General features: G+C 38.8%; 1 protein-coding gene across 1 annotated transcript; it reads left to right on the top strand.

Moving 5' to 3' along the window:
• The first annotated feature begins 2,324 nt into the window (after positions 1-2,324).
• On the top strand, positions 2,325-4,055 carry LOC112762766 (uncharacterized). Its single transcript, XM_025808609.1, has 2 exons — positions 2,325-3,030; positions 3,130-4,055. Exons 1-2 carry the CDS (start codon positions 2,325-2,327, stop codon positions 4,053-4,055), a joined length of 1,632 nt encoding a protein of 543 aa, XP_025664394.1.
• Positions 4,056-18,924: the final 14,869 nt, after the last annotated feature.

Below are 18,924 nucleotides of genomic sequence, written 5' to 3'. Positions count from 1 at the left end.
AAACACAAGATTGTTTCGACCTTAAAGACGCCCTCGAGCAAACCATACGAGACGGCAAACTCCCAGAATTTGCCAAAATTATCAGAGAACCAAGACGTACGGAAAGAGACAGGTTGCCGGAAAGAGAAGGGCGCAACCCGAGAACTCAAAAGCAGCCCCCCAGGGAAAGCCCAGACGAAGACCCGACCATCATAGTAAACGTCATCACAGGCAAGGACGTATCGAGCAAATCAAAGCTAACAATGAAAAAAGATCTCAAAATAATGGCCATCAGAAACCAAACTCCAACCACTGCGGTCGACAACACGATAACCTTCTTACCAGAGGATTGCCAACACGGCACCTCGGCCGAAGATGCCCCTTTCGTCATCTCGGCCAGAATCGGAACAGGACTAGTACGAAGGATACTGGTGGACACCGGAGCAGACTCGAACATCCTCTTCCGAGGAGCCTTCGACAAACTCGGGCTCCACAACGACAACCTCCAAACACACCACAACGGTGTCACGGGACTCAGAGACAACTTTCTCAAACCAGACGGCTCAATCACCCTTCCCATCACCATAGGAACAAGCAACCAAAAGAAGACAATCCTATCTGAATTTGTAGTCCTAAAAGAATCCACAGCCTATAACGTGATTCTCGGAAGAAAAACAATCAACGACTTCTCCGCAGTCATCTTTACCAAATACCTCCTCATGAAGTTTAGAACCGACGACGGTTCCGTCGGTACCATCCACGGGGACCGAGAGGTCGCAACCGAATGCGACAACACCAGCCTAGCTCTAAGGAAGAAATCCCGAGATGCGGCCGGGGTATTCCTAGCCGACCTGGATGCCCGCCAAGACGACCAACCCAGGCCAGAACCAGAAGGAGACATGGAAAAACTACAAATAGGGCCAACCAAAGAGGAATACACCTTCATCAATAGGAACCTCCCATACGATCTTAAAGAAGAACTCTCCCAACTCCTGAAGCAAAATAGAGACTTGTTCGCATTTACACCAGCCGACATGCCGGGAATAAACCCCGACCTTATGTCCCACCGGCTAGCCGTGGACCACAAAGCCAAACCAGTGGCACAAAGGAGACGAAAAATGTCATCAGACCGAGCCACCGAGGTCAAAAAGCAAGTTAAAACCCTACTCGAAGCCAACTTCATCAGGGAACTCCCCTACACGACATGGCTAGCCAACGTCGTACTAGTGAAAAAATCTAACAGGAAATGGCGAATGTGCGTCGACTACACGGACCTCAACAAAGTCTGCCCAAAGGACGCCTTTCCCTTACCAAACATCGACGGATTAGTAGATGCCGCATCCGGCCACCGATACCTCAGCTTCATGGACGCATATTCCGGCTACAACCAGATCCCGATGCACCGACCAGACGAAGAAAAAACAGCGTTCATCACCCCAGACGGGACATACTGCTATACAGTGATGCCCTTCGGCCTGAAAAACGCGGGAGCCACCTATCAAAGACTTGTCAACAAGATATTTCAAAACCTATCCGGAAGCAAACTAGAAGTCTACATAGACGACATGCTCGTCAAGACCGAATCCGGAGAGCAACTCACCAACGACCTCAAAGTCGTAATGAACACCCTACGAAAGCACCAAATGTGACTCAACCCGGCAAAATGTGCCTTCGGGATGGAGGCAGGGAAGTTCCTCGGCTTTATGATCACGCAACGCGGAGTTGAAGCGAACCCGGAGAAATGTCGCGCTGTCCTCGAAATGACGAGCCCAAAAAACCTTAAAGACATCCAAAAGCTCACCGGCCAATTGGCGGTATTATCACGCTTTCTCGGGGCATCGGCTCAAAAAGCGATCCCTTTCTTCAAACTAATGAAAAAAGGGGCCCCTTTCAAGTGGGAGATGGAATGCGAAGAAGCGTTCCAACATTTCAAGAGAGTCTTAGCGGAACCACCAATCCTCGCCAAACCCCAAACAGGGGAAACACTCTACCTGTACCTCTCCATAACGGAGGAGGCACTGGCAGCAGCGCTCATCCGCGAAAACGAGAAAAAAGAACAAAAACCCGTATACTTCATAAGCAGAGTCTTACAGGATGCGGAAGCTCGCTACTCACGCTTAGAAAAACTAGCTTTCGCACTCCTTACAGCCTCCCGACGCCTACGAAAATACTTCCAGGCTCATTTCGTGACGGTCCGAACCGACCAAGCGGTCAAGCAGGTACTACAAAAACCCGACCTGGCGGGTAGAATGCTAGCATGGTCCATCGAACTATCCCAGTTCGATATCAAGTTTGAACCCCGATACGCGATCAAAGCATAAACCATGGCCGACTTTATCGCCGAAATGACACCAGGAGACTCCACCCCCGAATCATGGAAGCTACACGTTGACGGCTCCTCGAACATCACTTCCGGAGGCGCCGGAGTCATCCTCGAAAGCCAAAACGGAGTCGTGATCGAACAGTCAGTACGATACGAATTCTCAGTCTCAAACAACCAGGCAGAATACGAGGCCCTCTTGGCAGGCCTAGCCCTAGCTCGGGAAGTCGGAGCAAAGGTCCTAGAGGTAAATACCGACTCACAGGTAGTCAGCTCCCAAATTAACGGAGACTACCAGACACGAGATCCCCTACTCCAACAATACCTCGCCAAGGTAAACAAACTAAAAGAAGGATTCGAGCGAGTTACCATACAGCACGTTCCTAGGGAACGAAACGCCAGAGCAGACCTACTCTCCAAACTAGCCAGTACCAAACCAGGACACGGTAACAAATCGCTAATCCAGGAAGTCGTCAAGTCACCCTCCGTGTCAACGACAACCAACGCTCATCTGACACTCTCGAACCAAGGATCTTGGACCTACCCTATCCTACAGTACCTCCTTGACGGAACACTGCCGCTGGATCCCAAAGAGGGAAAACGAATAAAAAGGGAAGCCGCCAACTATACCGTTGTCACAGGACAGCTATACAAACGCGGATTCTCGCAACCCCTGCTCAAATGCGTCGAACCTGAGAACACGGAGTACATACTCCGCGAAATCCACGAAGGTTGCTGCGGCCACCACGTCGGAGGCAAAACATTAGCCCAAAAAGTCATCAGGGTAGGCTACTTCTGGCCCACGGTTATCCGGGATTCCATATAAATAGTTAAAAGCTACGACAAATGCCAAAGGCACGCCAATATCCACCAAGCCGCCCCACACCAACTCAGCATCATATTGGCAGAACGGCCATTCGGCACCTGGGGGATCGACCTCATCGGACCTTTCCCTACAGCACCCGGTCAACTCAGATACCTCATCGTCGCCATAGACTACTATACCAAATGGATCGAAGCCGAACCCCTGGCCTTCATAACGGCAACCCAATGCCGAAAATTCCTCTGGCGACAGATCATCACCCGATTCGGGATCCCCGAGATCATTATCTCGGACAATGGAACCCAATTTACCGACAAAAAGTTCAGAGAATTTCTGGAAGGGTTACGTGAATCTCACCGTTTCAGCTCGGTAGAACACCCCCAAACAAACGGACAAGTGAAATCCGCGAACAAATTAATCGTCAAAGGACTCAAAAAGCGGCTCAACGAAGCCAAAGGACTATGGGCCGACGAACTCGGATCGGTCCTATGGTCATACCGAACCACACCTCAAACGGCCACAGGAGAAACACCTTTTCGATTAACATACGGGGTGGAGGCGGTCATCCCGGTAGAGATCGGAGACCCAAGCCCCAGAAAAACAGTCGGAGGTAACGATGAGGAAGCAGAACAAGACCTCATTGACGAGGTAAGAAGCATAGCCCATCTCAGAGAGCTAGCCCTAAAACAGAGAATCAGCCTAAGATACAACCGCGGAGTCATCCGGCGAGAATTCGCAACTGACGACCTCGTCCTACGACGAAACGACATCGGTCCCCCGACCCCAGGAGAGGGAAAACTCAACCCCAACTGGGAAGGACCATACAGAATCAAGGCTGCAATCGGAAAAGGAGCATACAAACTCGAACGGCTCAACGGCAACGAAGTCCAGAGAACATGGAACGCCGCCAACTTACGACGATATTACACTTAGACCGACCTCCCTAGGTCACCCCCCTCCTTTTTTCGGTTATCGTCCTCTCTTCACTTATCTTCCCATTTTTTACGAATCTTAAAATCTTTTTTAATTTCGCTTAAGTATCAATCCCGGGTACTCTTTCCCGCCACACACGGAGGGTTTTAACGAGGCCCACCCATCAATAAAAATTCCATCAAAATCTATCCCTATATTCTTTATTTTTTAAATATCCCAAATACGGAACAAAATCACGGCCACGACTGGAGGACTGATCACCCTCCAGGCCCAAAACACGGATATCCATGAAAATCCGACCACACGACGGTCCGCTCATCCCAAACAGGGAATAAAATAAACCAAAAAATGGAATAGCTTTAAACGGAATATACAAAAAGGCCCGAACGGCCGAAAAATTCGTTAAACGAAAACCAAAATCACGAAGTCACGGTTACACGGCCTACGGCCAAACCAAAATATCCAAAAAACAAACCAAGTCTAAAAGCAAAAATACAAAATTACAAGAGATAAAGCTACTCGAGGTCGACTATCCGGCCATCACGGACGGTCTTGAACGCTCCCATCACGGACACATCCACACCTGGAGCCAACACCAGGGCTTGTGCCTTCATCGTCTCCTCAGTAGCGGTAATCGCATCCTTGGCATCAGCCAGCAACTTCGTTTTCTCCCTCTTCAAGGCAGCAACCTCGGCCTTCAGAGCCTCCAACTCACCGAGAAGCACGACAGCCTGGGAACCCGCATTAGAAGCCTTTTGCCGCTCCTCGCCCAGTTGAGAAAGAAGTGAAGTCTCAACCTCGGAAAGCCGGAGAATCTCTGCCCCGGCTTCCTCAGAAGACTTCACTGCCTTCTCCCTCGTAATCTCGGCAGCCTCAAGCTTCTCCTTCAGCTTAACCATCTCATCCTGAGAATGACGGAGTTTCTTATCCAACAAACCAACTTGAGCCATCACAGGCTCAGCCTTCCGAACAATGACAGCAGACCGAAGGAAGGCACGATACACCGACTTGGCCTGGAACGAAACATCGCAGCCATCAAAAAACGGCTCCGTACCAGGCATCAAGTGCTGATCAATGAAACCCGGGGCATCGAAACGACGGTCCATCACACTAGGCACCAAACCCTCTTCCTCAAAAGTCTCGCTGCTCGGATCCTCAGGCCTTTTTTCTCTTCCGAGAAGCCTCAGCAGCCGTCACCACGACGACTTCAGGAGAGTTCGCAGGACCAGGAGAAACTTGAGCGTCGGCCCGCGCACCCGAGGAAATCACCTCCTGAGAAACCGGCTGAGAATCCACGGCAGGATTGGAGACAGGGGTAGAAGGAGACGAAGATCCCTCCTCCCAACCCATCGCTGCCTTCAACCTAGCCAGAGAAGTCAGCCCACCAGCCATCTCAATTGAAAGAAACCAAAGAAAAATCAAGTTACAAAGTCGGGAAAACAAAACATAAAAAATCAAGAAAGGGACAAGGCACACACCAATATACGCCTGACAAGCCTCGGGATCCCCCATGACATTCCGAGGATTCAACGGACGCTCGCCAAACAAATGCCACAAAACGTTGGCAACATCCTTATCCTCCTGAGACAAACCGTCATAGGTGAACTTAGTCAGAACCGACGGGCTAGCACGGAAATTCCAGTATGTCAGAAACCGGCGTACGCCCTCCAGCGACAGCCAAAACGGATGATGCCCCTGGACGGGGCGCACCTTAAAATACTCCCTTTTGAAACCATGAAAGGAATCCTCAAATAACCCAAAAATTCGGCGATGAGGCTGAGCACGAAATGACATATATCCTTTCTTATGCTTCCCTTCCTTAGTCGGGAGAGTGCATAAGAAAAGAAAAAGGAAAACAGGAACAGAAGCCGGAAGATCGAGATACCGGCACACCAATTCGAAAGACCGCACGGCAGCCCAACTATTTGGATGAAGCTGAGACGGCGCCACGGAACACCGACTCAGCAAATCCTGAACAAACGGCGAGAAAGGAAATCGCACGCCGAGCCGAGTGAACATCGACTCGTAAACCCACATCCAGTCCGGAACAGTGGGCGAATGAAGATTTAAATAACAAACGCGCTCGTCGGCATCTGGAAGGGCAAGCTCGTACTGCCGCTCCATATCACCGCCACCATAAATCACCCCCTGATCACGGAGGCGTTGAAGATCGGCCTCCGTCATCCGTGACGGAACGCCCCACACGTCGCTAGTCACCCAAGTATAGCGAGCGGGGACGCCCCTAGAGGGAGCTATGGGAGCACCAACACCCTGATTTCTCCGCCGATGCATACCTAAAACACGGAGGAGCACCACCATCAGCCTAATAACCCTACGCAGAAGCAAGAACAAAAACCTACCACTACTGCTAGTCCAACACGGTGGTGCACCGCCACTACTAACCAAACACAACCACACTCAGCCCCTCCAAAGACTCGAAAACCACCTCCCAAAACACAAAACACGGTCCAAAAATGAAAGCAACAAAGGAAACAAACAGAGTAATGCATGGCAGAAACAGAACAAATAGATACACCATAAAACAAAAAGAAGAAAAAGCAAAGCATGCCAACCTGGTAATACAGAAGATGATCCGGGAAAAAGCTTCAAAAGCAGGAGCAGCAAGCAAACACCAAGAGAACAATTTCACAGAGAAGAAAGGAGATTTTTCAGAAGAAAGAACGAAAAAGAAAATAAAATGAAAAAGGGAACTCAAGTAAAAGGCCAAAACGGTTACAAAAAGGAGGGGACGAAAAGACACAATTAACCCTAAGCAAGGTTAGGCTCGTAAGGGCAAAAGAGGAAAACGCCCCCTCGAAAAAAGAAGCTAATAAAGCATGCCTCGAAGAACGCAACGGACGCAGTGGACTCGGAAGAGTCACGTCAAAACCAAAACGGTTAGACGAGCCCTTCAAAAGCAAGCCGAGGCCGAGACACCGATCTCCCTCCAAAGAAACAAACGAACGCCCGAGGAAAAAGACCTAGCCCGCGGTCAAACACCACACCTCCCAGCGCCAGACCAACCTTGCTCGCTCTCCCGCTGCGGGGGCAACTGTTACGGATCCAGCCCATGGATCCTGGACCCAAGGTTGGGCCCGAACTCGGCACCTCGGGTCCGACCCGCCTCTCTATCCTGGAAGGCCTAAAACCGGCCCCCTGGAACTTCTAACCGACTTTCGAATTCAAACATCTCCCTTATCTTAGCCAGATAAGATAAGATAAGATAAGATGCTCACCAACACCTATAAAATGAGGACCCAAGTCCCTCCAGGTATTCATCCATTCCACACACCTTACACCTCCTAGATCCATTCTGACTTGAGCGTCGGAGTGTCTTTGCAGGTACATCCCCCCATTGCTCCAGTCAAGCGATCCAGCTTCAGCCTTGATCCGCAGGTTCCCAATCCACCCTTCAACCCGTATCAGAGACATCTCGTACATATTAGATTAAATTAAATTGTTAATTTTAATTATATCCATTAAAATTTTAAATTAAAAAATTTTGTAATTTTAAAATTTTAAATTATTTAAATAACACTAAATTAAATAAAATGAGGATGTTTATTCTAGATACACGGTACTGAAATTCATTTTGACTTTATCTCACGTGCACAATACATTACATATCCCAGGTATATTTTTTAAGGTATTACATATTTTAGGTATATAGTACCTGATTTCTATACTTATTTATTTTCTATCTTTTGTACTGATATGTATAATAATAGTATAAAAATATAAATATTTTATACGTTATATATTTTAATAAATAAAATATTTAAATAATTTAAAATAAAAAATCTTAATATTAATTATAGGTTTATGTATCATTGTTAATTGAGCACGAACAAAATTTAGGGCCAATACTTTTAGTAAATTAAAAGAAAAAATATCGGTCACTTAATATGAGATGAAAAATTAAATAAATCATTGCAATTGTAACAATCCATAATCGATCTCAATCATCAATAAAATGGAAACATATAATAAAAAGATCATAACAAATATCCCAAATATATTAAATTATGCACAATGAAATAGCAAACATATAAAAAAATATATGAGAAAGAAGAAATTCTACTATTTATTTCAGAACAAGGCATCAAGTGTTTTGAAAATCATTATGAGATCGACTAAAAACTAAAGAGTGAAATTATATTAATTCTTACAGTGATTAATACCATAACCAATTAACCATAGATAACGAAAGAATTAGAAATATAACTTTGTCCTTTTTATTTCTTTTATTTTTGTTTCTTATATGTTCTATTTGATTATGTTGATTCAAAAAATGAAAGAACAATTTTTAAAGTTGAGCCTGGCTCCTTGGATACAACATTCCCGGCCTACCTTGTGCATCAAACTGCGGTGATAGAGTCGTGCATTGTGTTCTATGTTTTATATGAATTTATCTAGGTGTTGTTTATGATGTTTAGTTGTGTTCCGTGGCTAATGTGGCTATTTTAAGTTGATCTGTAATTGATAGAGGATGTAGCAGCAACACGTAAAATTTGTGCTTGTATTTTGTTAGTCCAGTTGGTTTAAGTCAGTTAAATTCCCTCCTTTTCTCTAGAAACTTCCAATTTTTTCTACTTTTCTGTTATGCCAGTTGTCATAGTTTATTAGTAAACTCGTTAGTGAATTCTGCCTCTGCTTTCTATATATGATTACTATTATTGTATCCTGCGTCAGTTGATGAATATGTTCAATAACAATTCTTCTCTTTCTTTCTAAACTTTCAGACTCTCTGATCTTCTTCACTCTCTATGCTGGCTTATGATACTTCTCAGGGTATCAGAGTTTGCTCTACACTCAAGTGGTGAGTTCAAGAGGCTCTTATGGCGTATTGTGACAACCAAAGTGCTGTACTTTTAGCAGCAAACCCAATTCTACATTCAAAGACGAAACATTTTGAGATAGACCTGCATTTCGTCAGGGACTGTGTCTCAAGCAAGGCTGTCCAAGTGAGTTATGTTCCAAGTTCGGTGCAAATTGCAGACACTTTCACCAAAGCTCTCACCTCCATCCATCCTTCACATATAGCCCAATCTGATATACCTATCCATGTTCGGATCTCAGACCTAGAAGCACTACTACCCTGGACCTACACAAATTCTTCTGATTCTCTTAATGCAGCAACAAACCATCACCCTATGGTTACAAGGAGCAAAACTGGCTCCTTAAATCCAAGAGCCTTCCAAGCAAGTATCGAGCCCAAAAGTGTGCAGCAGGCATTAGCTTATCCAAGGTGGAAAGAGGCTATGGATGCAGAGTTTCAGGCCTTGCAAAGGAACAACACTTGGACACTAGTACCACTACCAAGCTGGCAGGAAGCCCATAGGCAGTAAATGAGTGTACAGAGTCAAATACAATGCTGATGGAAGCCTGCAGAAATACAAGGCACGCCTGGTTGCACAAGGGTATTTCCCAAAGACCAGCTTTTAATTTTACTGAGACCTACAACCTAGTAGTGAAGCCAACTTCTATTCGGATCATACTCTCGATTACACTAGCAAGAGACTGGCCAATTCGACAAGTTGAATAATGCTTTTCTACATGGTGAGCTCACAGAGGATGTTTGCATGAAGTAGCCACCAGGTTATGTTTCAAATGACAGCACCATGGTCTGCAAACTCACTAAAGCACTCTATGGCCTAAAGCAGGCACCTAGAGCTTGGTATCATAAGCTGTCCTCAGTCCTTAAAGACCTCAGTTTCTCTCCCACCAAATCAGATGTCTTAGTCTTTGTGCAGCAAACATCCACCTCAATCACCTATGTACTAATCTATGTTGATGATATAATTGTAACTGGAAGCTCATCAGAAGTCATTACTGCGGTCACTAACAAACTCAACTAAGCCTTTGCACTAAAAGATATGGGAGAGTTACACCATTTTCTGGGCATTCAAGTAACCAAGACTGATGATGGAGGACTAATACTGTCTCAAAGCAAGTATGCCAAAGACTTGCTTGCCAAGGCAGGCATGACTGGCTGCAAAGCATGCTCGACACCACTACCATCATCCTTAAAGATTCAAGCTACAGGGGATGGAGTTTGACAACCCCCACTTATATCGATAAGTGGTAGGCAGTCTCCAATACTTAACTGTAACCAGACCTGAATTGGCTTTTAGTGTGCACAAAGTTACCCAATTTATGCAAGCACCACTAGAGTCACACTGAAAGCTGGTAAAGAGGATACTACGATATGTTAGTGGCATTGCCACCTATGGCCTCAAGCTGCACAAGGATCCGTCTATGAAAAAATTTGGTCTCTTGGTGGGTTCTGTGTATATTTAGGAAGAAATTTGGTGGGTTCTGTGTATATTTAGAAAGAAATTTGGTCTCTTGGCACTCAAAGAAACAAAGAGTGGTAGCTAGATCAAGCACAGAAGTAGAGTATAGAACACTGGTAGACTTAGTAGCAGAGCTGATTTTGGTTAAAGGCTTGATAGGAGAATTGAAGTGGTCAGTTCAAGAGGCTCGTATTGTGACAACCAAAGTGCTGCACTTCTAGCAACAAACCCAATTCTGCATTCAAAGATGAAATATTTTGAGATAGACCTGCATTTCGTCAGGGACCGTGTCTCATGCAAGGCTGTCCAAGTGAGTCATGTTCTAAGTTCGGTGCAAATTGCAGACACTTTCACCAAAGCTCTCCCCTCCACTGCGTTCCTTCATCTCAGGGACAAATTCAAGGTGCAGAATTTAGAATTAGAATACCGTTGAGTTTGTGGGGGCATGATAGAGGATACAGCAGTAGCACGTGAAACTTGTGCTTGCATTCTGTTAGTCCAGTTGGCTTAAGTTAGTTAAATCCCCTCCTTTTCTCTAGAAACTTCCAACTTCCTCTACCTTTCTGTTATGCCAGCTGTCATAGTTTGTTAATAAACCCGTTAGTGAATTCTGCATCTGCTTTCTATATATGATTACTATCATTGTATCCTACATCAGTTGATGAATATGCCCAATAACAATTTTTCTCTTCCTTTCTAAACTCTCAGACTCTCTAATCTTCTTCACTCTTTCTGCTGGCTTATGATACCTCTCAGTAATAATACAATACGTGATGAATTGACTAACAAATTTGATCGCATGTGGTTAATATTAAGGCATAGTTTAAAAATGGTAACTTTAAGTGTGCGTATTTAGTCTAAACAATCAATTAAATTTGTACAAAAATAAAAGGAATTATTTGTAGAATTTAAATTAACAGAACAAGTTTTGATGAAAAAATAAATAAAAAATATATGAAAGAAGAAAATGAAAAAATAAAAAATAAAAAATATCATCAATGAAAATTAAACAACACAAAGATATCTCCTTAAACAGCGTCTTTCGTGTCCGATCGTGTTCCGTATAGGGAATTTTCTTCCGAACAGTTTAGACAAATAACTCATCAATCACAAACTATGAACCAAAATCCAAACCTATTTTGACCCAAAAAAAAAAAAAAAAACTTAACCCATTTGGACTAACAAAGATCCATCTTCATGTCCCAGAGAAAAAAAGGAGGCACTCTTCAACCTGAAAATAACTCAGAGCTCTAACCACGTCACCTTCAGCAGTTACTCCCTTCTGCTTCGGATACTCAAACAGCCTGAAAAAACTCGATGATGCCGATCCTACAACACAGAGAACTATCAAACGCCTTTCACAGACGAACCAGTGCCACATTCTTCCACTTGTTCAACTATTAACACAATGCTGAGTTTAATATCAACTTCCACCTTCGACCATGGCTATAGTGAATAAGGCCACAACATTTGACACATAACCAATGTAGCCTTCTTTCACTTTGAGCTGATTTTGTCCAATGATGTCCGGTGCGCATTTCATCAATTTTCCGTGGACGCCGACCACACCATTTCTTTTCCCAAGCCATTTCACAAATTGACATTCTTATCCTTTGGGACATCACCTATTTACAAAAATATTCTTGCAGTAAACAAAAAACAGTTACTGTGTTTAAACACTTAAATACAAGTTAAAGACACCAATACATACTTCACCTGTCATCATTTTATTGGTTAGTTACCTGATAATCATCGCTAGCCACCACTACCGCGGCCACCAAAGTCGCAGCCATTTATCTATCTTCAACCAATTTATATTCAAATTTCTTCTGATAATTAATTTTTTAATAATTTCATTGTAGTCTGTTTTTCATATTAGCTATTGAACTATCATTTAACTAATCTAACTTTTTAGTTGAATTCTATCTATTTTATTTTTCTTAAACATATTCGGTATATAGAGAAAATTTTACTGTTTAAAAATTAAAGTAATAATAGAAACGATAGAATTTGAATTCATCCTCTTTAATAAAAAATTTTACTGTTTAAAATTTTATTATGTTATTTTTGTCTATTTTATTTGGATTCATCCTCTTTAAATGTTCACATTAAGATAAAATTTTATTATTATTGATCTCTTAATTAACTAAAAAATTAAGAATTTGAACCAAGGTATAAAAAAATATTGAAATAAAAAGCTCACTAGATAGAAAGTTATACTTGCAGAAGTCAAGGTGTAATATATTTTGTTAGCGTTTTTGGGGGAACTTAGATCTGTCATCATCTTTATTACCTTAGAACTTAGATCCTAGGCAACTCCGATGGCTATTAGCTCTAAAATACAATCTTTTACTTAAATTCATATACATATATAGTGGATAAGTTTCTGTTGTAGGGTTTGCTGGAATAAGGACTAGAAGATTGCTGGAATGTATGAATTAAATAATAAATAATAGTTCTGGTTTTATTATATTAATGATAATTCGTCACTTTTATTTCTTTATTTGTTTTTTTTTTTGGATTATATTTATTGAATAACATTACATTATCTGGCTACAGTGGCTAGACACAAAGTTGTGATTATTTTTTGCTTGTCGAATGTTTCTAAAAAGAATTAAAGTGATAATGGTTAAAAAAATTATGTAAACGTACAATATGTGAAACGAATTGGCGGCAGAGGTCAAAGTGTAAAAACAGGTCCTCAAGCAATAATAAAAAGAAATCAAATTAGATATTTATTAATTATCAATATCTAATGTATCATTATATAAATTAAATAATTAAATGTCAATGAAGAATTTACATTTCATTGGCTAGGAGAAAAGTTAGATCATTATTTTTGTTTCGCAAAACCAATGAATTGGTTAAAATAAAAATTAATTATTTAGCTGAAATCCAATGAATTAAAAATCATCCAATTAAATAACTGAAAGCAAAACTAAATTGTTATTTCTATTTCACATAACCAGTCGATTTGTTTAAAAGAATAATCAATTGGTTGGCATAGCCATAGAGATAAAGATAAGATATTTTTTCTTAAGCTATTTAAAGAAATCAGGAGTGTACAAAAGTTACATAAACATAGAGTAAACCAAATCAAATACTTCTGCAGTTTTGCAACTTTGCCATGGAATTCACCGTTTCTAAGTGGCAAATAGCTCCGATTGAAGACCCAGCCATACCACAAGAGTTTTATTTCGGTGATTGTGTCTCCATCGTTATGAATTGCACCGAGGAACTGATCCAAATTACCCCTCAGTCAAACCCAAACTTTTCTTCGACTACAACTACAGCCAATAAAACAATCTTGGTTTCCTCAAATATCCTATGTAGTTGTACTCCACTCACAGTTACAGACCTTAACAGAAAAGACACAATCTTATTACATAAAATCTTTTCTTCAGCGCCGGTATCCTCTGAGTTATTGGACCAAATTTTACCTGACATAGGCAGAATTGCAAGAAGGATTCTAAGGCGGCGCCATCAAGGGTGTGACTCCTACACGCCGGAGATTGTTGTGAACCTTCATGTTACCACGCACATTATTGTTCAAGATTCTGATATCTATGATGATGATGCTGAATGCGCTATTTGCTTGGAGAAGTTTGGCGATGGTAATGAAGATTCAAGTGTAGGAGTTGTTCGCACAAATTGCTCGCATGTTTTCCATGATCGCTGCATGCTCTGCTGGCTCCAATGTTGTGACAACTGTCAGTGGCCGTATTCTTGTCCATTGTGCCGCTGCATCATATTTCCAACTTCACATAGTCACGATGAATAGGTCTCCCATGTTCTCCATTACAATTAGATTGAAGGAACTTTTTTTTTCAGTGTTTCGTAGAGTTCTTTAATTTGCTTTACACCTGAATTTAATTCTGTTTATGTAGCATTGTTATCTTATTTGTTAGAATGTGAATAACAATTTTTTTTTTCAAGAAAAAATTCAAATTTTGATTCATGAGAAAAAATCCTAAAGAAAACGAGAAACTAATTTGGATTAATAGAGTAGTTTGTTCACTCGTTTGTTTAAACAAATATGCAAGAATCATTTAATACATATAAATTAAAAAGAATTTTTTAAAATTATTAAAAAATTATAAAATGTTTTTTTTTAGACTAATGAATATCTTAGACGTTTTAGAATGATTTAAGTCGAAATTAACTTTCTCATTTTAACAAAAAAAAATTGATATATACATGCACTTTTATAATTACATACAATAGTTAATGATGTAGCCTGTTAGTTCATAATTTGATTCCTTAACAAAAGAAAAATTTTCAAAATTGATAACATTAATAATTACTGTAAGCATACTTGCTACTAAAATTATATGTTGAGAATCGGTTTATGATATTTATAGTTTTAAATATTGTTTTTGAGATATAATAGCAAAATTCATTTTGTTACAAATATATAGATAAAAGTATAAAACACAACCTTTTTACTCTAAAATGAGTATTTATTTTCATTTATATTTTTATCTTAAAAACATAATTCAATTATAATTTATCAACTCAGGAGTGATTGACTCAGTGTCCTATTATTTTTCTTTCAATTTGGTTCTTCTGAAGGAAGTCCAAACATCTGTAATGAATTAAAGAAACCATGCTGCCCATGCATGCATATCATGGCTTCTTGGCGAGTTTCAAGCACACCACAAGAAATCAAGAAATATTAAGGGAAAGAAAAAAAACGGTGTCATTAGTAATTATTGGTAATTCACAACCTTTTTAATTCAATTCATAGCACCATAAAAAAAATCTCATTTCATAAGCTATTTATGTTAATAGTTTAATAAACTAGAACAAAGGAAGAAAAAAAAAAAGAAAGTTAAGAAAAAAAGAAAAATGAGTTCTTCATTTTAAAAATTTTTAAATAAAAAAAACAAAAAATTAAAAAAATATATTTAGTGGTTAACTTTATGTATTTTTTATATATTTTTATTATAATTAATTTCATGTCATGGAGGTTCGGCTATATTTTTATGTTGGTTGCCGAAGACCTAACACAACCCTCCTCCTTTATTCGGGCTTGGGACCGGCTATGTACCGCAAGTGTAACATAGGCGGAGTTATTTTTATTATAATTAATTATCATTAATATTAAATTAATAAAAATAATCTAAATAAAATATATTTTTTTTAGTAACCGTCTCCCTCCATCACATTATGAGCCCTTTTTTCCTTTTTTTAAGTATAGGTAACCAACAAGATTTTTGAACAATGTATAAACAATGTGAATTAATATGGATAAAAGAGTAAATTTGATTAGTAACATTAAATTAGGGTGTAGTGTATTCTCATTTGATTGGTGGTTGTTCATATTGTTCAAAATTTTTATTGTTCCCCTAGCACTCCCCAATATAATAATGTAAATCTTGTTCTTCCGATAGACCCTTTAGTGCAAAGTCACTGGGTTTCACTTCAAAATGGAAGGGGTAAAAATATTTGTAGGGCCGTTAAAATAGATTAAATTTATCGGACTAGTTTGTTTATCTATTTAAATAGACGGATTTTACCTTTAAAATTAAACTCATTTAAATTTTGGTCTAAACGGGCTGAGCCCGATTAATTCAAAAAAATAATGGGTTAAACGGGCTAGTCCGCGGGCTAAATAGGTGGCCTATTTATTTTTTTTTTAGATTTTTTTTAAAAAAAGTAGTATTTTTAATCGATATTTTTTTCGATCCGACCCGAAAATCAGACCCATCAACTAAAAAATTATTATTTTTAAAAGTATTTTACCTAAAAGTGGTATTTTTTGTCAAAATATTTTTTAAAAAATAAAAATAAATGATAAACAGACTCCCATCAGACTAATCATAAACGGTTCGAATTAAAAAATTCTGGCCCATAAATAAAATGAACTTAAACGAGCCAACTCATTTAATCCACAAAATTAACAGATCGGACCTAAATAAGTTAGACTAGCCTGTTTGACATCCCTAAATATTTGTTGGACTCGACAATTACACAGCATGGTACAAGGTCTTTCCAAATACCGTTTTGGCGCATGTATTTTGTGCATTTTCGCCACTCCACAGCCACACATGCGGGACGCCCAGAATCTCTTTTCATGCCTCAAGATGATTTAGTATTGTGGGATGATGCCTCATAAACTATTCTTTATGTATTTTTTATGCATTCTTATTATAATTAATTATCATTAATATTAAATTAATAGCTCAAATGGCATAATCTCCACATACTCAATTAAGAGGTTGCGGATTCGAATCTCCTATTTTTGGTAAAAAAAAATTAATATTAAATTAATAAACAATATTTAATGATTAATTTGATATATTTTTTAATATATTCATATTATAATTAATTATTATCAATATTAAATTAATAAAAAATAATTTAAATAATAATATTTATAGTTCTAAATATTATTTCTGAAATAGAATACCAAAATTGATTTTGTTACAAATATATAGATAAAACACAATTTTTTTACCCTAAAAAAATATTTATTTTCATATATATTTTTATCTTAAAAATATAATTCAATTACAATTTATCAATCCAGAGCTGATTGACTCAGTGTCCTGTTATTTCTTTTTCAATTGGGTTCTTCTAAAGGAAAAGTCAAACATCTATAATGAATTAAAAAAACCATGCTGTCCATACAAGTATATCATAGCTTCTTGGCGAGTTTCAAGAACACCACAGGAAATCAAGAACATCTTTAAAGTTTGGTCAGTGCCTTGGCCAAGAAGCATTTTTTTGGCTGTTTTTGTCTACTAACACAAGACACTGAGATAAAAAACATAAAAATATAAAATTGTGTTTGATAAATAAGATATAGACAAAGATATTGTATCTAAAAATACTGAATTAGTATATTATTATATTTTGTGTCTGAATGACAAAGATACTAACAGAAGACATAATTTATTTTTTATTTTATTATTTTTATTAATTTTTTTATAATTATATTTTTTATTATTATATTTTTCTTTTCAAATTTTTTTAATTTATTTTATTATTTTTATTAATTTTTTTATAATTATATTTTTTATTATTATATTTTTCTTTTCAAATTTTTTTATTAAAAAAATTGAGAATAAATTGAACTTTTATAATTTGTTTTAGTTTATGATTAAACAAAATACAAAAACATTAATTTTTGTGTTTCTGTTTTTGTATTTAATTCTCCGTATCTTGTCTTATTCTATTCTTAAAACTAAACATAATCTTAGGGTTTTTTATAACAAAAAAAAAAAAGAAAGGAAGAAACAAATTTAAGGCTTTCGACTCATCAGCCACTAATATCATACAACATACTCATCTCATGGGCCCAACAAATCCCATTTCATAATTTATAGCCCACCAGTCCTGTAGCCCATGGGTTTAATTTGAGAGCCTTCCATCCATTCCTGTATTCTATTACCCAAAAAAAAATGTTGAATTGTTAGTTATGTACTTATGTTAGTGTATCTAAGTTGATAAAAAATAAATAAATAAATATCTTTTATGAAGAAGATCAAATTTGAGTTCCATTCTTTTTACCTTGATCAGACTTAATGCACATCATGGAAGTCAACAACGTTTTTTTTTTTAAGTAAAAAGTGTTCAACACAACAGGGTGGAGCAACAGGAAATCAAGTAACGAAAGACTACTCAAAATACAAATCGTCATCGAACAACTCAAAAAGTAAAGTATCTTCTAGTCATCTTCGGCATTGCTATCAACAACCAAAAGGTTTACCACCAATCCACTCGTCGGAGAGCATAAAGGACCTGTTTATAATTTCCACTACCCCTGAGCCTTTATTATTGAAGACTCTACCATTACTTTCTAGCCAAATTACTCAGATAACAGCAAAGAACCCAATCAACCACTGCTTCCTCTCATTCTTTCTTTGTGAAACATTCGTCCATCTCTCAAAGTGTTGTTTTAGTGTACCTGGCATATTCCATGTCCTTCCAAGAGCGAAAAGCTAAGTACATCACACATGTCAAGTGAGATCACAGCCAATAAATAGATGAAAAGCAAACTCAACAGATTTATAACATAAAAACATGTATATTATCATGCTGGTCAATGATACCTAATTTGTATAGTCTCTCTTTAGTATTTACTCTCTCAACCAATACAAACCAAGAAAATAACTCGACCCTTTTTCTTTTTGTTTTTTTTGGGGGGGGGGGGGAGCATGTTTTAGAAAAGATGAAAAATGAGTAAAAGGCTTTATTATGGACTCAATGGATTAGGTCAACTACTCATAACAAAGAGCAACATAGAAAATGAGGGTGCACTTACATGGTCTTCTTATGCTTTAAAAGCCCATCTTTGTTCACACTCTTCCTCACATAGACGTGATTACCACTCGATCAATTGATTATCCAACTAATATCAAATCGGTCAATTTTGGAACCAAATAATGAGAAGAAATTATGGTTAATATTTGAATACCTTGATGATTGTGTTTGAGATGCGCATCAAGTACAATGTTTAGAGAGTAAATAACTATTTTGGTATCGAAAAGATTCTGATTTTGACATATCGAATCCCAATCCCATTATTGTTTTTGTCAAAATCGAAATTTTTCGGGTTTTAATATGAT

This window comes from Arachis hypogaea, chromosome 17, assembly GCF_003086295.3.
Source record: "Arachis hypogaea cultivar Tifrunner chromosome 17, arahy.Tifrunner.gnm2.J5K5, whole genome shotgun sequence".
Classification (NCBI taxonomy): Eukaryota; Viridiplantae; Streptophyta; class Magnoliopsida; order Fabales; family Fabaceae; genus Arachis; species Arachis hypogaea.
The sequence above is the reverse complement of the archived record's forward strand: the minus strand, read 5'-3'. Positions and strand labels throughout refer to the sequence as shown.